The 26,888-nt window shown below is 39.3% G+C and overlaps 2 protein-coding genes and 1 long non-coding RNA gene across 4 annotated transcripts; 1 reads left to right on the forward strand and 2 right to left on the reverse strand.

Moving 5' to 3' along the window:
• Positions 1-1,867: 1,867 nt before the first annotated feature.
• Positions 1,868-16,172, forward strand: LOC124285632 (thialysine N-epsilon-acetyltransferase-like). Of its 2 annotated transcripts, XM_046721895.1 has the most exons (5): positions 1,873-2,115; positions 2,872-2,923; positions 4,089-4,160; positions 4,400-4,545; positions 15,982-16,172. In XM_046721895.1, the coding sequence occupies exons 1-5, from the start codon at positions 2,050-2,052 to the stop codon at positions 16,153-16,155; spliced, it is 510 nt and encodes a 169-aa protein (XP_046577851.1). In that variant the 5' UTR covers positions 1,873-2,049; the 3' UTR covers positions 16,156-16,172. The 2 variants fall into 2 exon arrangements, with proteins under 2 accessions (XP_046577852.1, XP_046577851.1); XM_046721896.1 differs by lacking the exon at positions 4,089-4,160 and having other exon boundaries at positions 1,868-2,115.
• A 4,558-nt stretch (positions 16,173-20,730) lies between these two features.
• On the reverse strand, positions 20,731-21,938 carry LOC124285648. Its single transcript, XR_006900861.1, has 2 exons — positions 21,890-21,938; positions 20,731-20,967 (listed from the first exon to the last, which is right to left on the reverse strand). It is a non-coding gene; the product is annotated as an uncharacterized LOC124285648 (long non-coding RNA).
• A 177-nt stretch (positions 21,939-22,115) lies between these two features.
• On the reverse strand, positions 22,116-26,493 carry LOC124285647 (rab3 GTPase-activating protein catalytic subunit-like). The gene has a single exon (XM_046721908.1). It carries the CDS (start codon positions 26,370-26,372, stop codon positions 23,250-23,252), a length of 3,123 nt encoding a protein of 1,040 aa, XP_046577864.1. The 5' UTR covers positions 26,373-26,493; the 3' UTR covers positions 22,116-23,249.
• Positions 26,494-26,888: the final 395 nt, after the last annotated feature.

Below are 26,888 nucleotides of genomic sequence, written 5' to 3' on the forward strand. Positions count from 1 at the left end.
TCTCTGCAAACAGAGTATGAAATGATGACCAGAAACTGAAGAAATTGGAGGATTGACAGTTCCGAAAATAATTTATCTTTGTTGCCTCATAATAGTTTAGTATCTCCCTCTTAACATGTTTAAAACATGGTTTGATTTTCTTTTAACTACATTTATAGATATTTTGTTTGGTAATAATACTGATCACATTCAATGGAGTGTTATGTTTCCCTTCAAAACCAAGAATAAGATTTTCATTTGTGAAACAAATTCTTCCTACAGCTACAGTATTTAACCAAGCTGACAAGTGACTCCCTAATCGTTTTGAATCTTCACTTTCACATAACAGATGAATCACTGTTTCAGGTTCCGCTTCACAGAATGTACACAGTGGAGAGTCAACATATCCAATCTTACGTAAATTTGTGTTTGTAAACAGAATGTTATGTACAAGTTTGAACTGAAACCAGTTCAAATTAGCACTCTGTGTTCATCGTTTCATGTGTGTCATCAAATAGATTCCTTCTTGTTCAGATTCCGTATATTCTTCATCAAATTCTTTTTCCCATTTACCTTGTCCAGAAGATTTGGTAAAGCTTGTGTTTAATAAAGATTGATAGAAATATTTACTGCCTTGTTCATTTCCAAGTTTCAGACAGTTGTAAGGAAGAAAAGGACATTGCATTCTTTTCGGGTTGTGTTTTTTAATGAAATTATTAATTGATAAGCGCAAGCCCTGATATTTTAAGAAATCTATTGTCATATCGTATTTTTCTTGAAATTCATCAAAATTATAGAGTCTGTCGTCGTCCATAAAATGATTTATAAAGATGATTCCTCTTTCAAATAATTCTATGATAAGTAAACTTGAACTAATTTTGATAACACAGGCAACAATGTATCCTAAGCCATCTGAACAGACATAAAAATACAACTAATCGTTTTACCGTGACTCAGATATGAGTTGACATGACTGTTTTATCAATGCTGATTCCTTATGAACATATATGTACACAGGGAATTGCTGAATAAAGAAACACAGTGGCAAGTCAATGGTTTTACTTACAATACAATGCAAAGGTCTTAACTGTTAAAATAAATGTTAAATGTGGGATAGATTTCATCGCTCCATCTCCAACACGACGAGACTGTGCGTGTGAAGCTAGAATCAAGGGGCGTGCATTACAGTCAGGAGACACGTGACACCAAGCTGGTGACTTAACCGACCCGACTGTACAATACTCCGGCTATGACGCCCGGATACACAGCACTGTAGCCCGCCCACAGCACAGACATGTAAAAGCCCTATACATTCGTGGTCACAAACAAGCCCATTTCGTTGAAAAGCGACAGCCATTTATTTAGGGCTTTAGCACTGCACATCTCGTCTCATATCAGCACCCACTGTGGCCAGCTTATGTAACATGTTATAACATGACTTGGTTTTCCCACCACTCTACCTCTGCATGTTCAACACCTACAAAGTAGTGTCTGTAAATAATGTGGCTGGACCCTCTCTATGAGTGACCCGCCCTGACGTGTCTCTAACTGATCTAACAGTTCTATGTCTGTAAATAATGTGGCTGGACCCTCTCTATGAGTGACCCGCCCTGACGTGTCTCTAACTGATCTAACAGTTCTATGTCTGTAAATAATGTGGCTGGACCATACCATAGGAAGGACACTCGTTCTCGTATAATTCGTATGTAATGAGAACGAGTGTATTATTCTCTATCTACACACTGATATGTACACATATAAATACTCTTATCTGTACGCACGACCTACCAAGTCTTCTGACAATGGTTTTACTAAACCGGGCAAATACTTAACGCTGATAGTTGTGCACTCATTCTATTCTACCCTGTTGACTGACACTCGTCTGATACTGGAGAAATTCCTCCATTCCATCAAAATATAAATCACTTCTGAAACTGAAGCAATGGCTTAACTCGAGTGAGACTTAGGTAGTGACCCCATTCTGCTGATACTGAACTCTGACGTAGTTACCCTGTCATTCCTACAGGTCACGGAAACGAGCGATCTCAATGTGATAATACGACTTCAAGTATGGCCGACGTCTCAGTAAGAGAAGCTAGCGAGGACGACTGTGACGAGATCATACGGTTGATGCAGGTGAGCAAACCAGGCTGAACCACAGGCAGTGTGCGAAATAGTTTCCAAATTTTGCTAGCCGTTCAGGCTAGCTATGCCTGAAAGTTACTATCCCGCAAAATAATTCACAAGCCCGAAATTAGAATGTAGACACGGGTTTCATCATTAAGCTGCTGATATGATGAACATTTTTATTAGGCCATAATCTTAAATGATTTAAAAGTGTGTTATAACTTAACAAGTCGGAGAGAGTGATATATTTACAAAATGACCCCATGAAAAGTTTCTAGCCAGTCGGGCCAGTGACTGTGGAGATTTTCTGGCCCAATCGGATTTTTACTAGCGACGGGCTAGCGGGCCAGTGGCTATTTAGAACAGTGACCACAGGTTGACACATGCATACAAGGGTAGACATGCAGACATCCACGGGCAGTGATGTCGCTGTGGTAGCTGGAATAGTGCACAGCTACTTTGGCCACCAGTTCAGGTTGTGTTTGTTATTGCAAACTGACAAGGATCCAAGTTGATATGTAGTTGTTCAAAAACCCAGCACCCAGAATTCTGTGTTAGCACAGATCCCCAGCAACTCTTCTTTGTGGTATGAAGCTAACACGGAAGATGCGACAAGCTGCATATTTGCCAACGCTTCAGTCATAAACGAATGTTCAATCTTTTTCACTTGTCAAATAAGGTCTAAAAACTTGACTCCTCGGTTTTCCCCTGCTTGTTGCGGGTTGTAGTCCATGTTAACGATTGACCCTTCCTATTTGGTTACAGGAATTTGCCACACACGAAGGCAATTTGCATCTCTTGAAGACCAGTGTCCAGAGTAAGTGCGCTATGTATCGCCACTGTTCCCTGTAAACATTGTTCCCTGCCCCCATTCATCCTCAATATCACAAAGCCTCGCCTTTCAGAAACCTACACTGACCCATACATCTGTTTCCACTTTCTCGCAAACTCAAAGTTAATCAACATTTTACCAACCAATTTAAGGCCGAGGTAGGGAAAATGGAAAAGGAAAAGAGAGGTTTTGCTACCGTGTATGGCTATGAAGACACCCTTTCCTTAAAAACGAATTTTGAGGCCTTCCTTTCAGGTGAATGTTGTATTATCTTTAACTCAATTAATAAATAGGTCTGGAATAGAGGCTGGTTTGTAACTCGCGTTGTGATTGGTCCGATAGACTGAGTAGCCATTGAAACCAAATGAATGGTAAATGAAGATCAAGGGCGGGGAATGTCTGCTCTAACATCGAGAGACTGACATCAGTTTGTGCGGAGGCACCAGTAGTAGGACTGTTGAAATCACCGGAGCGGTAGTAGTAGTAGTAGTAGTAGTAGTAGTAGTAGTAGTAGTAGTAGTAGTCGTTACTAGCCATCAGCAACATTCCAGCTATAATCCAGTCTGGGTCAGAAAATCTAGTGATTGACATCGTGAACATCGATCTACGCAGTTGGGATACGATGACACGCATCAACTAAGTCAGCAAGCCTGACCACCCGATCCCGTTAGTTGGTTCTTACTGCAAAGTAAGGGTTGCTGACGAATTTTTACCAGGATCTTCGAGGGTCAGTAGTAGTAGCAGCAGCAGCAGTATTAGTAGTGGCAGTGATAGTAGTTGTTGTAGCAGAAGCAGTCAAATCCCACCATAAGGAGGTATAGATAGTCGTCGCCTAAGTAACAGCAGTCGTAGACGTAATGGACATTATTTGTTGATGAAGTTATCGTGCCTATAGAATAACTATAGCAGTGACCTCGCGGACACGCTGGACCTCTCCGTATGGGAAGCTTTCACTGTGGGTGTTAATGTGGCATGTGTGTGTTATGCCACTTCTCCCCGACCTTTAGCTGAAGTAGTTGTACAGGGTAATATATATCATGATGACGACGTAATCGGTGAATCTAATAAGGGGTATTTGAGCAGTTCTCCAGCTAACTCCATATCTACTATGTAGGCGATTGTTGAAACACAGTGGATGAACTCATTCCAGCTTTGAAAAGAGATGGCTTTGGAGAAAAGAAGGTGTTCGACTGTTTCGTGGCAGAGGAAACCCAAACGACAGGTGAGTCCTGTCAAGCACAACTCCCCTTTTGACGGTGCTCCATGATACGGGACTTGTGATAGAACTATTGAGTAAATGGCAGGAACTTGGGTGACTCACTGGTTCGCATTTAGTTCTCTAATCTCCGGTTTAATGTATTGTTTGCAACTGCAAAGGTTTCTGAGAGCGACATATATACACACATGTATTCCTCAAGTCAATTAATGTATGCCCATGAAGACTGACTTCACCTCTTCCAGGCAGACCTCGGCTCGTTGGTTACCTCTTGTACATGTGGTCCTTCACAACCATGTCTGGGCGCTTCCTGTTCGTTGAAGACCTCTTTGTGGAGAAAAACTTCAGAAGGAAAGGAGTGGGGTCCTTATTATGGGCCTCAGCAATGAAGGTAACTTGACCCAATGCAATGCATAGCATGGTGGGCTTGGCTCCAAGTGCATCCAACTTTAACATGGTTAAATGGTATATAGCGGTAGGAAGATTTAACTGTGTTTCAAAACGACAACGGTTCCAGTGCGCAGGATTCAACTATGCTTTATGTTGTGGGGATTCCAGGTCACACTAAAGTACTGCAGGAAATAGAAAAAAAACATTTTTTTTCACAGTTATACCTACATTTTATGTAGCTAATGTGTAAGAGCGTGAAATGGCCCCTGCGGTCTCGGAGAGGGAGGAGGGGAGTCGTAAGAGATGGGAAACGTGAAAACAGGACTTTATTCAGGGGAGATTAGTGCAGAATTGAACAAAGCGACTTTTTTACAAAAGACCATGGCTTTAGGCAAATTAGTGTACGATGCTATTGTATTACAAAAGGACACTTTTTGAATGCCCTTTTTGAAATTAGATTTAGCGTCATTATAAACGATAGCTGACGTAAAAATAATAACTTTAATACTGAAATTATTAAGGGTGTACCTATCATGGAGTCTCACTATCGCTATAAAAAGAAACAGGTAGGAGGGGTCGTCCCAAAAGCAAAACTAGGACTTTGGTCAAGGACAGTGATTGAGGTCGGGCTGGGGGATAGAGATCTAAGATATCTAAGATAAGATAATACTTTCGGGGAATTAAACTGGGGAGGTAAACAGCATGTCAAACACATTTACAAATAATATCCAGCCCTGTCGATCTTCGTGTGGTCTTGCCACCTATATATTTTGAGACATTTAATACGATGGCTGGTTTAAGATTTTCTATGGGTATCATACTCTTTTACATATCTCCACATCTCCTTTTAACAGAAAGACAATCATGAGACATATTCAACACACATGAAAAAGCATAAAATATCTTTGAGATGACCCTTTGTGCCTGTAGTATAGGCAGCACATGCATTTCATGCCAGGTGAGTCGACGGTCCGTCGTCATACCTGGCTGAGCGACCTAATTGCCAAATATTGTCTGATCTATTTTTTTCTGCAGCTATTCGTATTTTTCTAAGTTTCGCCCGATTTTACGAATAAACATGTTTTTCTGGATATCCTATTACGCATCCCACCGAACGCCCAGTGGGTTATTTCGACATATGCTATTTGCAGTTGTGTAGATTTTAGGGATACAGAGTAACAGCCTAAAACATTTTTTTTCTATTCCGACAGTACTTTAGGTCTCCATCGCCACATGGTTGACAATGGAGGCAAGTTCATAATATCGGCTACTTTGGCTGATTGTATTTATACCCGATGGAAAAGATCTCTGATTAATACTAGGCACATAAAGAAACTGTGCATACAAAAATTTAAAATCTAAATTTATCAAACCTGTGTAGACACATAAGGATTTAAACTCAGAGATTAGTGATATGTATCCAACATGCATGCACGTGCCACGTTCCGTGATGCCAGTGGTTTCGTCCTTGAGACGTGCAATACGTTGTTGCACGTGCAGTCCGGGAAAGAGCAACAGAGCAAATGAATGCCACACAATACTGTCACTTTGGAAAGCTCAACCCCTGCCCTTGCGATCGTTCAAAATATTAAACGGCTATTGAAACGCATAGCATGCCAAGGCTCACGTCTGCACAACATCATGAGGCCATTGGGATGGTCCGTGGGGGGAATGTCTCAACGACAAGTGGCTGCACATTTCCACTGCCACCGGAACACCATTTCTGCACTGGTGAGACGCTACCAGAACACAAATGACGTCATCGATCGGCCACGTTCTGGACGTCCACGTGTAACAACGCCACGAAAGGACAGATGGATAAGGGTGACCCATCTTCGCCACAGGTTTCAGACTGCAGTGATGACTGCCCGGACCATCCCAGGACTTCACCGTATCCACCCCAACACAGTTCGACAACGTTTACGTCATCACTGGATCAGACCACGACGTCCCGCCATACGGCCTATCCTGACACAACGTCATCGACAAGCTCGCCGAATGTGGTGCCGAAATCATGTCCGCAGACCCTTGTTTTGGTGGAGAAATGTTGTTTTCACAGATGAGTCCAGGTTTAACATTTCCCATAGTGATGGACGTCAACGTGCCTATAGACGCGTGGGAGAACGTTATGCACAGGCCTGTGTCTTGGAGAGGAATCGCTTTGGTGGTGGTTCCGTGATGATTTGGGGTGGAATAACAGCACGCCCAAAGAAATCCTTTGGTGATTGTTCAGGGCAACTTAACTGGTGTGGGCTACAGGGATCAGATTCTTCGACCTGTGGCGATTCCTTTTCTGCAACGTCATGGCCCTGGGTTAACATTCCAACAGGACAATGCCCGCCCTCATACGGCAAGGGTTGCTATGGATTTCTTGCAACACCACAACGTTGACTTACTGCCTTGGACTGCAAATTCACCGGATCTCTCCCCGATAGAACATGTTTGGGACGAGATGGATCGACGTCTACGCCGTCTTCCTCATCCGCCAGATAACGTCCTTGACCTTGCAACAGAACTTGAGAGAATCGGGCGTGACATCCCACAAGCCTTCCTTGCACGTTTGATAGGCTCTATGCGTCGTCGATGCACTGCTGTTCTCAATGCCGATGGTGTGACGATGGATACATCTACATGTTGATGATACTTACATCTACATGGATGATGATACTTACATACTTACATCTACATGGATGATACTTACATCTACATGGATGATACTTACATCTACATGGATGATACTTACATCTACATGGATGATATTTACATCTACATGGATGATACTTACATCTACATGGATGATACTTACATCTACATGGATGATACTTACATCTACATGGATGATACTTACATCTACATGGATGATACTTACATCTACATGGATGATACTTACATCTACATGGATGATACTTACATCTACATCTACATGATGATACTTACATCTGATACTTACATCTATGATGATACTTACATCTACATGGATGATACTTACATCTACATGGATGATACTTACATCTACATGGATGATATACTTACATCTACATGGATGATACTTACATCTACATGGATACTTACATCTACTTACATCTACTACATGGATGATACTTATGATCTACATGGATGATACTTACATCTACATGGATGATACTTACATCTACATGGATGATACTTACATCTACATGGATGATACTTACATCTACATGGATGATACTTACATCTACATGGATGATACTTACATCTACATGGATGATACTTACATCTACATGGATGATACTACATCTACATGGATGATACTTACATCTACATGGATGATACTTACATCTACATGGATGATACTTACATCTACATGGATGATACTAACATATACTTACATCTACATAGATGATACTTACATCTACATGGATGATACTTACATCTACATGGATGATACTTACATCTACATGGATGATACTTACATCTACATGGATGATACTTACATCTACATGGATGATACTTCTACATCTATGATGGATGATACTTATACTTACATCTACATGGATGATACTTACATCTACATGATGATACTTACATCTACATGGATGATACTTACATCTACATGGATGATACTTACATCTACATAGATGATACTTACATCTACATGGATGATACTTACATCTACATGGATGATACTTACATCTACATGGATGATACTTATACATCTACATGGATGATACTTACATCTACATGGATGATACTTACATCTACATGGATGATACTTACATCTACATGGATGATACTTACATCTACATGGATGATACTTACATCTACATAGATGATACTTACATCTACATGGATGATACTTACATCTACATGGATGATACTTACATCTACATGGATGATACTTACATCTACATGGATGATACTTACATCTACATGGATGATACTTACATCTACATAGATGATACTTACATCTACATGGATGATACTTACATCTACATGGATGATACTTACATCTACATGGATGATACTTACATCTACATGGATGATACTAACATATACTTACATCTACATTGATGATACTTACATCTACATGGATGATACTTACATCTACATGGATGATACATACATATACTTACATCTACATGGATGATACTTACATCTACATGGATGATGATACTTACATCTACATGGATGATACTTACATCTACATGGATGATACTTACATCTACATGGATGATACTTACATCTACATGGATGATACTTACATCTACATGGATGATACTTACATCTACATGGATGATACTTACATCTACATCTACATTGATGATACTTACATCTACATGGATGATACTTACATCTACATGGATGATACTTACATCTACATGGATGATACTTACATCTACATGGATGATACTTACATCTACATGGATGATACTTACATCTACATACATGGATGATACTTACATCTACATGGATGATACTTACATCTACATTGATGATACTTACATCTACATGGATGATACTTACATCTACATGGATGATACTTACATCTACATGGATGATACTTACATCTACTTGATGATACTTACATCTACATGATACTTACATCTACATGGATGATACTTACATCTACATGGATGATACTTACATCTACATGGATGATACTTACATCTACATGGATGATACTAACATATACTTACATCTACATTGATGATACTTACATCTACATGATGATACTTACATCTACATGGATGATACTTACATCTACATGGATGATACTTACATCTACATGGATGATACTTACATCTACATGGATGATACTTACATCTACATGGATGATACTTACATCTACGTGGATGATACATCATCTACATGGATGATACTACATACATCTACATGGATGATACTTACATCTACATGGATGATACTTACATCTACATGGATGATACTTACATCTACATGGATGATACTTACATCTACATGGATGATACTTACATATACTTACATCTACATAGATGATACTTACATCTACATGGATGATACTTACATCTACATGGATGATACTTACATCTACATGGATGATACTTACATCTACATGGATGATACTTACATCTACATGGATGATACTTACATCTACATGGATGATACTTACATCTACATGGATGATACTTACATCTACATGATGATGATACTTACATCTACATGGATGATACTTACATCTACATCTACATGGATGATACTACATACATCTACATGGATGATACTTACATCTACATGGATGATACTTACATCTACATCTACATGATACTTATACTTACATCTACATGGATGATACTTACATCTACATGGATGATACTTACATCTACATGGATGATACTTACATCTACATGGATGATACTTACATCTACATGGATGATACTTACATCTACATGGATGATACTTACATCTACATACTTACATCTACATGGATGATACTTACATCTACATGGATGATACACATCTACATGATGATACTTACATCTACATGGATGATACTTACATCTACATCTTACATCTACATGGATGATACTTACATCTACATGGATGATACTTACATCTACATATTGATGATACTTATGATGATACTTACATCTACATGGATGATACTTACATCTACATGGATGATACTTACATCTACATGGATGATACTTACATCTACATGGATGATACTTACATCTACATGGATACTACATCTACATCTACTTACATCTACATGGATGATACTTACATCTACATCTACATGGATGATACTTACATCTACATGGATGATACTTACATCTACATCTACATTGATGATACTTACATCTACATGGATGATACTTACATCTACTTATATTTACATGGATGATACTTACATCTACATGGATGATACTTACATCTACATGATGATACTTACATCTACATGGATGATACTTACATCTACATGGATGATACTTACATCTACATGGATGATACTACATCTACATGATGATACTTACATCTACATGATACTTACATCTACATGGATGATACTTACATCTACATGGATGATACTTACATCTACATGGATGATACTTACATACATGGATGATACTTACATCTACATGGATGATACTTACATCTACATGGATGATACTTACATCTACATGGATGATACTTACATCTACATGGATGATACTTACATCTACATGGATGATACTTACATCTACATAGATGATACTTACATCTACATGGATGATACTTACATCTACATGGATGATACTTACATCTACATGGATGATACTTACATCTACATGGATGATACATACATCTACATGGATGATACTTACATCTACATGGATGATACTTACATCTACATGGATGATACTTACATCTACATGGATGATACTTACATCTACATGGATGATACTTACATCTACATGATGATACTTACATCTACATGGATGATATAACATATACTTACATCTACATTGATGATACTTACATCTACATGGATGATACTTACATCTACATGGATGATACTTACATCTACATGGATGATACTAACATGGATGATGATACTTACATCTACATGGATGATACTTACATCTACATGGATGATACTTACATCTACATGGATGATACTTACATCTACATGGATGATACTTACATCTACATGGATGATACTTACATCTACATGGATGATACTTACATCTACATGGATGATACTTACATCTACATGATGATACTTACATCTACATGGATGATACTACATCTACATGGATGATACTTACATCTACATGGATGATACTTACATCTACATGGATGATACTTACATCTACATGGATGATACTTACATCTACATGGATGATACTTACATCTACATGGATGATACTTACATCTACATGGATGATACTTACATCTACATGGATGATACTTACATCTACATGGATGATACTTACATCTACATGGATGATACTTACATCTACATGGATGATACTTACATCTACATGGATGATGATACTTACATCTACATGGATGATACTTACATCTACATGGATGATACTTACATGATCTACATGATGATGATACTACATGGATATACATACATCTACATGGATGATACTTACATCTACATGGATGATACTTACATCTACATGGATGATACTTACATCTACATGGATGATACTTACATCTACATGGATGATACTAACATATCCTTACATCTACATAGATGATACTTACATCTACATGGATGATACTTACATCTACATGATGATACTTACATCTACATGGATGATACTTACATCTACATGGATGATACTTACATCTACATGGATGATACTTACATCTACATGGATGATACTAACATATACTTACATCTACATAGATGATACTTACATCTACATGGATGATACTTACATCTACATGGATGATACTTACATCTACATGGATGATTTACATCTACATGGATGATACTTACATCTACATGGATGATACTTACATCTACATGGATGATACTTACATCTACATGGATGATACTTACATCTACATGGATGATACTTACATCTACATGGATGATACTTACATCTACATCTTTCACATGGATGATACTTACATCTACATGGATGATACTTACATCTACATGGATGATACTTACATCTACATGGATGATACTTACATCTACATGGATGATACTTATGGATGATACTTACATCTACATGGATGATACTTACATCTACATGGATGATACTTACATCTACATGGATGATACTAACATATACTTACATCTACATAGATGATACTTACATCTACATGGATGATACTTACATCTACATGGATGATACTTACATCTACATGGATGATACTTACATCTACATGGATGATACTTTATACTACATACATGGATGATACTACATACACATCTACATGGATGATACTTATATACTTACATCTACATGGATGATACTTACATCTACATGGATGATACTATCTACATGATGATGATACTTACATCTACATGGATGATACTTACATCTACATGGATGATACTTACATCTACATGGATGATACTTACATCTACATACATGATGATACTTACATCTACATGGATGATACTTACATCTACATGGATGATACTTACATCTACATGGATGATACTTACATCTACATGGATGATACTTACATCTACATGGATGATACTTACATCTACATCTACATGATACTTACATCTACATGGATGATACTTACATCTACATGGATGATACTTACATCTACATGGATGATACTTACATCTACATGGATGATACTTACATCTACATGGATGATACTTACATCTACATGGATGATACTTACATCTACATGGATGATACTTACATCTACATGGATGATACTTACATCTACATCTACATGATGACATCTACATGATACTTACATCTACATGGATGATACTTACATCTACATGGATGATACTTACATCTACATGGATGATACTTACATACTTACATCTACATGGATGATACTTACATCTACATCTACATGGATGATACTTACATCTACATGGATGATACTTACATCTACATGGATGATACTTACATCTACATGGATGATACTTACATCTACATGGATGATACTAACATATACTTACATCTACATAGATGATACTTACATCTACATGGATGATACTTACATCTACATGGATGATACTTACATGGATGATACTACATGTGATGATACTTACATCTACATCTACATGAGATGATACTTACATCTACATGATACTTACATACTACATGATACTTACATCTACATGGATGATACTTACATCTACATTGATGATACTTACATCTACATGGATGATACTTACATCTATACATGGATTGGATCTACATGGATGATACTTACATCTACATGGATGATACTTACATCTACATGGATGATACTTACATCTAAGCAGTGCACTGATGATACTCCTATCTACATGGATGATACTTACATCTACATGGATGACGATGAAATTGATTCCGCGCGTAGCGATTCCTCGAGAAACCATGAATACGATATAACAACAGAAACATAGCTATAGACACACTTCCTGAGTAGACTGTACGTATTTATAGATATAGTAATTATCAATATCACATGCGTACATGTATCATCTAAAGTATGCATGAAAGTATCTTCTACGTAAATGGAAGAATCATCTACGTAGATAATGAATTGTTTTAGTGGTACTAGTACCGTGGTACATTGCAGCTCGCTGGGCGAGTCGATTCAGCGATAACAGCCATGTAAGTAGGTCAAGGCTGTCGTGTCATAGTCGAAAGTGGTGACCTGTGAACTTTGATGCACACTCAAAGGCAAATGTTATTGTGACACACAAATAGGCAAAATCAGCATTAAACTTGTACTGTCAGGAATGAAATGTTATTCACTGGAAACAGTCTATAAAACAGGGCATCTGACATGTAAAGGAGTCACAACACAGGGGTGGGTTCTAATGTAATGATTAATAGTGTAAATAGTCTAAAAATATCTGATAGTCTAAACGTATCCCTCTAACAGACTGACGTCCTTTGACCGTCCGCTTATCTAGACTTGCTTCTGGTAAAGAATAGAATTACTAAAGTACTGTCGGAAATAGAAAAAACCCTGTTTTTTGGCTGTTACTCTGTATTCCTAAAATTTACACAATTGCAAATAGCGAAATGTCGAAATAACCCACATCGGCCTAACTGGGCGTTCGGTGGGATGCCTAATAGGATATCCAGAAAAGCCTGTTTACTCGTAAAATCGGACAAAACTTAGAAAAAACGAATAGCTGCTTAAATAATAGTTCAGGCTATATATGACGCTCAGCCAGGTACGATGAAGGACCGTCGACACACCAAGCATGGAATGCACGTGCTGCTTACAGGCACAAGGGGTCATCTCAAAGATATTCTATGCGTTTTCGTGTGTGTTGAATATGTCTCAAATATTGATTAACATCTAACGAGTCTTATTTTTTCAGAAAGTTTATGTTGAGATATGTAAAACAGCATGATTCCCATAGAAAGACTTAAATCAGCCATCGTATTAAATGTCTCAAAATATATAGGTAGCATGGCCACCCGAAGATCGACAGGACTGGATATTATTTATAAATTGTTATTTCCCCAGTTTAATTCCCCTAAAGGCTTATCTTATCTTAGCCGATATCTCTATCCCCAAGCCCGACCCCAACCATCGTCTGCGACACCCGACCTGGTTTTACTTTTGAGACGACCCCCCATGTCTGTTTGTTTTTATAGTGGTTGTGAGACTCCATGGTAGCTACATCCTTAAGAGTTTGACAAGTAAAAATATTATTTTGTACGTCAGCTATGGTTTCTAATGAAGTCTAATTTCAAAATAGGCATTTAAAAAGTGTCCTTTGTAATAAAATATCATCGCACACTAATTTGCATAAAGCCAAGGTCTGTTCCAAATAAGTCGACTTGGACTTTGGCACATTGCTGCACTAATCTCCCCTCCGTAAAGTCCTTTTTTTACGTTTCCTATCTCCCTACCACCCAGACTATAGTTAGGCCCAACTTAGTTTAACAGATATTTCACACTTTCACTTATTAACTACATAAACCCAGGTTTTTTTCTATTTCCGACGGTACTATATTTATCCATTGACTTAAAATTCAGTACAGTCTTGGAACAAGACACAGGCCCCCACTGCGGGTCAGAAAATCGATAAACTAGGCCCCGGTTTAGTATCAACACCCCCTACTACTGTATGTAGGGGTATATATAAACCGGACCTGTATTACATAGTAGGGGGCGTTGATACTAAAACTAGTAGCCTAGCCTATCGATTTTCTGACCCGCAATGGGGGCCTGTGCAACAAAGCTCTATAGGTTCATAAACAAGTTCACACGGCCAGTTTCGAGTGTGCCCACCTTGTGCATCGATGCAAAACCTGGCACCCTGGTCTCATTGAGGCCACTAAACGTCGATGGAAGTCATTACACATCCGAGGATGGATTTGGCAGAATTGTTGCTAAGTTGTTGTAGGATTCGGATGATTTCGTTAAGTTAACACATTAACATTGTTCTAATTAAGATACGGATGAACAACTGGAGCAACGTGTGGTCTGGCGCCATTGTGTTGAAACGTCAATCCTGGGCTGTTCTGTTGCAAAAACGAAAAATGGACATTTCCAAAATCTGTTGCAACCTCTGTACCTCACATCATTCCACGTAATAACGTTCACCTTTGAGTTTTGTTACATTTCTTCGACAATTTTAACTCATTCTTTCTGTGGGTCAAATCCAAATATTCATTCTCAAGATTACACTGAAAAAGATCCATGTGACAGGAACGTTCGCCTCTGAGTATATATGCAGTAATGTAGCCATACTTGCTTGGAGATGTTCATGTTTCATTCTCACGGTCATTGTTCTAACAGGTTCTTTCTTTTTCTTTTGCAGTTAGCCCTGTCCTGGGGATGTGGATATATGCAGTGGATGGCCAAACGAAGGAACACAATGGGAATCAATTTCTACAAAAAGTTAGGTGCTGTCGAAACAAACACTGATAGCATCATGACATTCACGTTAGACAACGACGCCATGAAAACAGCCTGTTCAAATATAGTTTCGTAGTAAATGGGTGAATGCTGTGCACTTGTTATTTACAGGCACCATGACAACAGGCCTCTAGAACCCAACAGTGTATCAAAGAAGGACGAGGAAGTACATCTCCACAGGTGGCTATGTGCCTCGCGAAATAGATACTGGAACATTTGAAACATTACTTGAGTGAAGTGAATGTAAGAAGGCAAACGCGACTTCGCAGCATAACCATAACGTGTGTATGTATATATCTATGTGTGATCGTGTGTGTGGTGGGGGTGGGGGGCAAGGCACACAAGAACAATGAAATATAATGTTGATCTTTATTCCAATAGAAAGTAGAACTGTTATCAAATGGTTTTTTAACTAGTCAGGTGGTCTACAGAACCTTGTTTTCTAAATCCTTGTCAGTTGTCTGGAAAGTCGTTTTTGACTTCTTTTATCCACTTCTTCAAACTTCCAGTTGATATGTAAGCTTGGCAATGAAAACAAGCCTGACCACCCAGTCAATTGACAAATCAAGTCTGACTACCCAGTCAATCTGCAAGCTTGACCGCAGCAAGCTTGACACAGCAAGCCAGACCAATCAATCAACACAGCAAGCCTGACCACCCAGTCAATTGACACAGCAAGCCTGACCACCCAGTCAATTGACACAGCAAGCCTGACCACCCAGTCAATCAACACAGCAAGCCTGACCACCAAACCCAAGCCAACACAGCAAGCCTGACCACCCAGACATTTGACAGCAAGCCCAATTCATCAACACAGCAAGCCCACCATGTCACCACCCAGTCAATCAACACAGCAAGCTTGACCACCCAGTCAATTGACACAGCAAGCTTGACCACCCAGTCAATTGACACAGCAAGTCTGACCACCCAGACAATCAACACAGCAAGCTTGACCACCCAGTCAATTGACACAGCAAGCTTGAACACTCAGTCAACTGACACAGCAAGCCTGACCACCCAGTCAATTGAAACATCAAGCCTGACCACCCAGTCAATCACCACAGCAAGCCTGACCACCCAGTCAATCAACACAGCAAGCTTGACCACCATGTCAATCAACACAGCAAGCCTGACCTCCCAGTCAGTCAATCCAGGAAGCAGCCTAACAAGCCTGAACATCCAATCAATCAACCTACCAAGACTGACCACCGAATTAGCCAATCCATCCATTCAGCTAATCTAGTAAACCATACAACCCAGTCAGTTTATTCATTCATTTCTATTATATTGTCATGGGCATTAAAATGAATACAAGTTCTGAAATACTGCTTACTGCCTGACACTAACATATAAAGTTGTAAAATAAATACCACGGTTTAATGTTCTAAATCATACAGATAATAAACCATAAATACTTAATCAAATTAAACAAAATATTCAATAATTACCTGAACGGAAACAATGTCTATTTTCAATGCCATGCACAAAGATTAATCTTAATGCCTGTAAGCTATGACTAGAATTTAGGTGTCTTTGATACCAATGTAAACAAACCTTAATCCCAACAATCAATCAACTATTGAAACCATCATCACATATACACGTACATGAAGGTTAGTTTAAATGTTGACCCAGGGGAACCGGATCACAAATCCTAGGGCCTGAATTGAACCAACCAACTGGCTCATAAATCCAAGGGCCTGGATTGAACCAACCAACTGGCTCACAAATCCAAGGGCCTGGATTGAACCAACCAACCAGATCACAAATCCAAGGGCCTGAATTGAACCAACCAACTGGCTCATAAATCCAAGGGCCTGGATTGAACCAACCAACTGGCTCATAAATCCAAGGGCCTGGATTGAACCAACCAACTGGCTAATCAATATTGAAAACATCATCACATATACACGTCACATGAAGGTTAAATCCAAGGGCCTGGATTTAAAATCCAAGTTGACCCAACTGGGGGGCCTGAAACCAACCAACCAGATCATAAATCCAAGGGCCTGAATTGAACCATCCACCTGGAAATTGAACCAACCAACTGGCTAATCAATATTAAAAAACCTGAATTGAACCAACCAACTGGCTCATAAATCCAAGGGCCTGGATTGAACCAACCAACCAGATCACAAATCCAAGGGCCTGAATTGAACCAACCAACTGGCTCATAAATCCAAGGGCCTGGAATTGAACCAACCAACTGGCTCATAAATCCAAGGGCCTGGATTGAACCAACCAACTGGCTCATAAATCCAAGGGCCTGGATTGAACCAACCAACTGGCTAATCAATATTGAAAACATCATCACATATACACGTACATGAAGGTTAGTTTTAATGTTGACCCAGGGGAACCGGATCACAAATCCAAGGGCCTGAATTGAACCAACCAACTGGCTCATAAATCCAAGGGCCTGGATTGAACCAACCAACCAGATCATAAATCCAAGGGCCTGAATTGAACCAACCAACTGGCTCATAAATCCAAGGGCCTGGATTGAACCAACCAACTCAATCCAAAACATCATCACATATACACGGGCCTGGGCCTGAATTGAACCAACCAACTGGCTCATAAATCCAAGGGCCTGGATTGAACCAACCAACCAACTGGATCATAAATCCAAGGGCCTGGATTGAACCAACCAACTGAGATCACAAATCCATGAAAACCAACCAACTCCAACCAACCAACCAGATCACAAATCCAAGGGCCTGGATTGAACCAACCAACTGGCTCATAAATCCAAGGGCCTGGATTGAACCAACCAACCAGATCTACAAATCCAAGGGCCTGAATTGAACCAAGGGCCTGATTGAACCAACCAACTGGCTCATAAATCCAAGGGCCTGGATTGAACCAACCAACCAGATCATAAATCCAAGGGCCTGAATTGAACCAACCAACTGGCTCATAAATCCAAGGGCCTGGATTGAACCAACCAACTGGATCACAAATCCAAGGGCCTGAATTGAACCAACCAACTGGATCATAAATCCAAGGGCCTGAATTGAACCCAACCAATCATAAATCCAAGGGCCTGAATCACAAATCCAAGGGCCTGGGCCTTGAACCAGCCAACCAATCATAAATCCAAGGGCCTGAAAATCAACCAACTGACTCATAAATCCAAGGGCCTGATTGAAAACCAACCAGATCACAAATCCAAGGGCCTGAACTGAACCAACCAACTGGCTAAATCCAAGGGCCTTAGAATAACAATCTCCACATTGAACCAAAATCAAAGTTATTATAACTCTTGCTAACAATCTCAACATACAAGCATAATATCACTATTGAGCCACAAATAAATCACAATAACAACAACACTACTTCTGATGCCATCTTGAAGAAGTGAAGTGGATCTAAGATGCAGAACTCCCTTTAACAGCCTTCTACAGGTTCACAAATATCCATATAATCATACTGAATATCCAGTGCAAGAAGAAATCATAGTTTGCATGAGGACCCATGGGAAATATGTGTTTTCTTTTACACTCAATTTGAAAATAGGGTAGGTGGGTTTTTTCAACCTTTTTAGGTTGATTAAATGTATAATAACAGCTGATACTGTCCATCTTCCAATCATGAATGGCGTGTCATTTTCATTTACATAATCTTAAGAGAGATCTCCGTCAGAAAAACAAACAGTTTTTGTCAAAGAAAGAAGTCTACAGATGATCTCAGCACACAAGATTATGAATACTGTCTAGTATTAGTTTCTCCACTTTCACAAATGACTGGCTCTGGAAAACTTTCTTTATACACCACCAATTGTACATTGATAAATACATGCTATTTGTTATAGACCAGGTTCAACAGAGTCAACCAATCAGTTGTATATCATATTTGTCAGATAACCGAAAACAAGCATATTGTTTTGCCTTATAGTGAGTGAGTTTAGTTTTATGCAGCTTTCAGCAATATTCCTGCAACATCACGCCTGGGGACACCAGAAATGGGTTTTGCCTTATAATGCACATTTGCAGGAAAACGTATTTTAGTGAAAAGTTTGCAAACTTTACAATAACCTTCAATATGCTTTCAGTCAGGGCTCCACCTAACATGTATCAAGTTCCACTGACCAAGAGTAAATGATTCTAAAGTAGATAAACACACTCTTTTCAGGGACCTTTATCCTTGACATGCCTCCATACACTCTGTGTGGGTCAACTAGAAGATACACTTTATAAAAAAGATATACTTGATATATTGAGTGAATGATTTTAGATATTACGCTTTTAGAAACATTCCAGCAATATCACGAGAGGGGACACCATAAAATGGGCTTCACATATTGAACCCATGTGGGGAATCGAACCCGGGTCTTCCACGAGACGAGCAGGACACTTTAACCACTAGGCTACCCCATCGCCCCTAGTTGGTATAAAATATATACTTGACATGGAATATATACTTGACATAGTAGACATACTTGATATAAAACATATGTTTGTCTGGATAGTCCTGAGGTGCCCAAAGGGCTGCATGGTTTTGACATGCCTGTAAACCATGCTCATTTAGTGATTTACACAGGGACTGCATTATGACAAAACAATACCACATATTCTTCTTTACAAGGTAAGGCTGCAATTAGGCATTCCACAGAACATGGTTTCTGCCACAATAACCAGATAAGCCTTTAGCAGGTTTAGGTTTTTATTATGCAAGTCATCATATACAATATGAAACTGTAAATTAATCTGTAGTTGTCTGTTCATTTACACATCCTAAATATACACGAAGAACTTAGTTAGGCACCCTCTGACATCTCAGGATTGAATGAACCCCAATCTTAACCCTTTGGAGCATATCTGGGACATGATTGTGCAACAAAGGATCCTCCCGTACAGAACCTCTCCCAGTTGGAAGCTGCTTTACACTAATGAAATGCATGTGGACCCGCTTTTTGTAAATATCTCTTCATCCAATGACCCAATCGATCTCAAACTGTGCAAGTATGTGTTTTGTCAGACAACCTAATCACATTGTAAATCACCAATTTTATGCATTTGTATTAAAGAATCTGTCTATGTAACTGTCAACAAAATAAACAGCAGAGCGCAGAATGCTTGCAGAGGGAGGGAGCCAATGACCTGTAACAGCGCAGTGTACGGTCATAAAGGTAAATGCACATGCAGTTCATGATAGTTACCTGTGCACTGCACAGTGATAGACCGTTTGGATCATTCACATTGACTACTTCTAGCTGTCATCATGGAAGCTTATTCAGATGATGCTACATGTTTAATTAGAAATGTGTTGAATTTTTTTTAAAAAGAGAGCAAACGTGAGCAAACCGATTTGTAAGGTGTCGGATTACATGAAGCGTGCAACTTTTGCTCTTGGCATGAAAAAGAACATCGTGCTAAAAAAATTGTGAAAAATAAACCAACAACCAATAAACAAAACCTTGTACAAAAGGTAGGTATCCAAAGTTAAGATTCTTTTGAAATCAGGGTCATCAGAGATGGCGTTTGCCGACTAGTTGCTAGAAATGAACACCTCTTCATACCTGTCACGTGCATAGCTGACCTACATTGACGAACGTTGACCTTTATGACCCAACACTGCCGCTGTTACAGGTCATTGGGTCCCTCCCTCTGCAAGTCGTCTGCGTTCTGCTGTTTATTTTGTTGACGTTACATAGACAGATTCTTTAATACAAATGCATAAAATCGGTGATTTACAATGTGATTAGGTTGTCTGACAAAACATCCACTTGCACAGTTTGAGATCGATTGGGTCATTAGATGAAGAGATATTTACAAAAAAAACGGGTCCACATGCATTTCATGCCAAACTATAGGAATAGCGTAGACTGCCCCTTCAGAGGATCAGGAGGCTGACAGGGGGTATGAGGAGGAGACTGGCTGTCATACAGTCACATGGAGGTAACACTCGGCATTGACCTTGAATCGTGTAAGACATGCAAATGACATTTTGAATGTGCACATTCACCAATAAATTCAACATTAAACATTCTAGGGCAATATTTGTACAGACATGGTTTTGTATGAAAATCAGTGTATATTAAAATGAACAATTTTCATAATAAAATCAACATGGATAAGCGTCAGAAAAAACTCATGTTTTTCCATCTGGTCACCACGAGAAATTTTATGTACGTGTTGAAAACCTACCATAGCAAAAATACAGGGATGCTTAATTAAGTTTTTTGTGTATCTGAGGCTGTCCCTATTTTATCTCTGTATTTCCAATCTCCTGCTAGCCTGGAATTTTCATTCCAATGCAATAAAACATAATATCTCAATCCGGCCCGTACGCATAGTATTGTAATGACAGGCAGAGTATGGACAGTGCAAATAGTGAAAAGCATCATAACAATGTGAAATTAGTTGCCAGAAGAAACCAGATTCTTCCTCAATGACGACAGATATGTTAAAAACATGCCTCATTTTACATGAACAGATTTGCCTTCTGATGATGATAAAATTCTGATTTAATTTGAAATTCTCAATTAGAAAGTTATGTGGAAATTTATGCCCCAATGTGATAAAAAAACTCACACCATTGCACTTTCATACAAAAAAGCAGGACATCTATATCTTTTTTTCTGTTAAAGTTATTAAAAAGTACTTGTTAAGTTATAAGTCAACTTAGGGACTGATACCAAGTGCTCCAGCTATGAAATGTCATAAAAAAACTTACACAATTAGACATTAAAACATATTTTTTTCTGGCTGACTGAGCTCATGCCACTGACGCTGGAGATAAGAAACACATACAAAAGTATGGATGACCTAACCCATAGAAACTGTTCCCAATATGGCTAACGATGGCAAAGAATGAATGACTTCCATTAAAATTTCAAAGATGAATAGAATCATGACAAACTATGCCTTGCATTATTTTATGAACGTTTGTGATAGCTCTATTCAAATATCTCCAGAACATAAATAAATACAAACAACTGCATCTAGAACGTCTACACTGGTAAAGCATAGATTACATGCAGATCATATGTCATTGGATAAGACAAAAATGTTAAAGCAACTGGCACACCCATTCAAATAAATAACACCCAACAACCTTGGTATCAGCGAAGGACCTGGTATCCATGTTCACTATTCTGATCCGAATTAAAACCTGATGACACATTTCTTCTCATTTAAGTTTGTTATTGAGTGAACAGCAAAAATATCACTGGAAAGTTGTATCAGAAGAAAATGCTCCTGCTAACCTAAAGTGGTCATTTTCTACCAGAACACAGAACATCTTTTGTGGTAGCACCCTTGAATAAGGAGCAGGCCTTGGTACCATAGCTCTCAGTATGTATTCCCGGGCTGTTGCTCGTGGGAAATCTGGGACAGTGCTGGCAGGTTTATGTGCATCTCTCTCCACTTCTTCGGTCGGCTCCTCATCCTCATCTAGCAACATGTAGGAAGCCTTCTGTGACTGGACAAACAGTTTGTGGATGATGGCTCCTACAGGACCACAAGGACCACCTCGAACTGTAACCTCAGGATGTTGATGAAGACAGGACACAAAGTGATGGAGTTCACTCTCAGCACCTCGTTGTTCTAGGAGGTCTTCAGAAAATTTGGATCTCAGGGACACTGTTCTTGCAATCAGGGTTTCTGCCATTTCAATGAGTCTGACCAAATGTTCATACTTCCTGACATCAGCCATAGGGTTTCGAGTCAGTTTGGCCCCCTTGGACACTATCTGGTCAACTAGAGTCTTCACAGCAGGCACATCGGCATCTTCATTATCAAGGACCTTTACTATAGCAGCATGTGTTAACATTGGCATTAAGTTAAACACAACAGTTGCAGGCTTCATGGAGCTAAGCCAATGGAGGACCTTTTCAGCTTCTCTAGTATCGTCAAATAACCGTCTTTGTCGTCTGGCAGGAACGGGTCTTGCACTCTGCCATACTTCCACCCACATGTTTCCAGGAATTTGCATTCTTTGACTAAGGCAGCCTTTTATTTCCTTCTTACCATCTTCAGTTTCGACTTCATCCTCAATGTAATCACGTGGGGAGTACCATCGAACAAAATCTTCTAGTGTGCAACCAGGATTAGCAGCTTTGAAAGACTCCATATCAGAGAGAAGACATGCACTCTGCATTCTTGCACGCAGCTGCGTGCTTTCTTGAGATGATCCAAGCTTTGAGAGGACATCAGCATGTTCTTCAAGCATGTCTTCTGTCATAGGTGATGGTTCTTGCGTGATGGGGACAAACATCTGCTCACTAGATCCCAGCAGTTTCATGTTCTTAAAAGGTGCAAGTCTACCGTCAGGTTTATGAGAAAAGCTGTCTTTAAAGGATGATTCACTGGCAACAGATGCCGACTCAATACTTTCCTCCAGCTTGGCTCTGTCTTCTGAGCTGTCCCTGTTCCTGCTATTCTTTCGGTCAACCTTTGTCTTCTCCTTTGGAACTGAAGCGCCATCTGCATCCTCTTCATCATCCTCATCACAGTCGTAGAATTCATCATCACTTACACTTCCTATACTGCCAATACGTTCGCTGTTTACCTGATCAACTTGTCCTTCAGCTTGGGAGGAGTCTTGTTTGTCTGACATTCGGCTGAAAGGATCACCAGGACTATCAGGGGAAACTCTATCAGAATTGTCGTATTCTGAACCATATCCGTAGCCCAGTGACTCTCTCTTCATCTTCCTCTCTATGCAGCAGTTCAGCATCTGAAGCTTCTGGTGCAGAAGGCAAGCTCCAAGATTGGGTTGACACTTTTCCACTCCTGATACAAAGTGATTATTCTCCCAACGAAATCTCATCTCTAAGACAAACTCTTGCCACAAGTGTGCAACAGCTCTTAAACCACCATAATTGTGGTTAACAATAGCAAAACACACAGCCAAGCGATGGGTTAAACTATCAAGAGGTGCGGTTTTCATCTGTTTCTTTAGCTCTGCCAAAACATCTGTATACCTTGCTGTTTTTTCTTTAACTTCTTCATCTCCATTTTCATCCTCCCCTTCACATTTCGGCCCCTTGGCATCAGGAAACAGAAATAATAATATTTGGTTTAGCATGTCTGAAGCAATTGGTGCTTCTTCTGGTTTTATTTTCAGTCTTGTTGTAGCAGTCGATACAACAGATCCAATGGAAGGCATGGCATATGGCATGTTGGGTTCAGTCAAACGTTGCAGTGCCTGGCTTAGGTCTGCATTGTCCCCCTCCTCAGGTACTAGGTTTCCAAGGAGTTCATCAGTTGTTTCTTTTCTCTCAGTGAGGGTAAGGAATTCTCTGATATAATCCCCAAGAAGACACAGTGGATCATCGACCATGTTGATTCGAACAGACCACTGAGGCGCTTGAAGGGGGTCAAGATCTGAATAAACATGGTTCTCCACAATCATATCCTCTGAGAGACTTGGCCAGGTGCAGGACAAATGTAGGTCACTCACTGGATCCTCACATGCTCCAAATGGAAGGTTACCAAAATCACTGCAGCCAACTTCATCTTCCATCAATGATGACAAGTCTGGAGGCGCCTGTGGCCAGGCTGTACATGACCAATCAGTTAAGATGTATGTGAACCTCACAGATACTGAGACTGGAGGCATAGAGATGTACACACACCCTAATTTAGATTTGAACACATCTATAAGACCAGCTAGATGGTCGTATTGGGAGGGAATCTTTTTCAGATGAACCATTTCAAACTCAACATTTGCTCCAGGAACGACACATGTTCCACAGTACAGTTTCCTCCAGTTGTGTGACTGCTGTACAAACACTGGCACACTGCAGGCTGTGTTGCTCATTGCAATGGAGGCAGAGCTGAGAAGGAGCTTGCTTCTACTTTCAGAGTCAATAATCTCATTGTTAGCTGCAGGAGATAAAGTCAGGAATTCCTGGAGTCCATACCATCTACACAGTGGGTGGGCACGAGAAGGAAAATCATTGTCAAGGTTCATTAAATCTGAATACACTGTTGGTGTTTTCTCATCAAAATCTTCAATGTCGTCCGTCTCCTGACCTCCGTCCTTCTCCTCAGAAGTTCTACCTTCAGTCGTCACAACGCAGGATTTCAGAAATTTATGAGTAATCTTGAAATTAAAATCAGCAAACTGTAATTCTTCAGATCGTTCATCCCAGGCTCCATTTGAATACTCGTCTTTTGGCGCTGGGGGTAGAGGCGGTCGATTGGCTAACTTCCATTCGTGGATGATTTCTTCAAAGCGAGCGATGAACCTCTCCCAATCTGACGCAGTTGTAAAGTCAGTAATTTCAAACACGTCAGCATCCTCATCCGCACCGATCGAATTCATTCTATTCATATCGCGCATATCTTCATTGGTGTCACACTCACTTCGCAGATTATATCCTGTCAAATGTTTCCATTTGATAACAAAACCAGAAAATGTTTTTAGTTTGGCATATGTTGACAAATCATCAAGGGGGGAGTAACTCAAATAAATTTGTCGTATATACGTTACGACTAATTCACATACTCATTGGCAGCGAGAAACTGTAAAAGGAATGTTAAATAACTAACGGCATTTAAAGTTATGACTACTACAGGATATCTCATTACAAATAATATTATTGTTATTTAAATCACTGCTATTTATGCTATATCGTTTAACAAAATGAAGCGGCTGGTTGTATAATTTTAACACATATTATTATTGGTGTTTTTGTTGTGTGTACCTATCGATAACACCGAACTTTGATTGATGTACAGAGATTATTACACGAGCAAATGTTTCATACGACTTATACGAAACGAGTGTGAAATTTTGTATTTTGTGATGATGTTTTCCCAATCGTCATTTACCCATTTGAGAAATACGAACCACTAT

Source organism: Haliotis rubra, unplaced genomic scaffold, assembly GCF_003918875.1.
Source record: "Haliotis rubra isolate DU_JTF1 unplaced genomic scaffold, ASM391887v1 Scf365, whole genome shotgun sequence".
In the NCBI taxonomy this organism is placed as follows: domain Eukaryota; kingdom Metazoa; phylum Mollusca; class Gastropoda; order Lepetellida; family Haliotidae; genus Haliotis; species Haliotis rubra.

What these genes read in the sequence shown, in the direction of transcription:
- LOC124285647 (XM_046721908.1), bottom strand. Translation starts at nt 26,372, where the DNA reads ATGCGCGATATGAATAGAATGAATTCGATCGGTGCGGATGAGGATGCT.
- LOC124285632 (XM_046721895.1), top strand. Translation starts at nt 2,050, where the DNA reads ATGGCCGACGTCTCAGTAAGAGAAGCTAGCGAGGACGACTGTGACGAG. An exon ending in CTTGAAGACCAGTGTCCAGA is followed by an intron (nt 2,924 to 4,088) that starts GTAAGTGCGCTA and finishes AACTCATTCCAG; the next exon opens with CTTTGAAAAGAGATGGCTTT. An exon ending in AGAGGAAACCCAAACGACAG is followed by an intron (nt 4,161 to 4,399) that starts GTGAGTCCTGTC and finishes CACCTCTTCCAG; the next exon opens with GCAGACCTCGGCTCGTTGGT.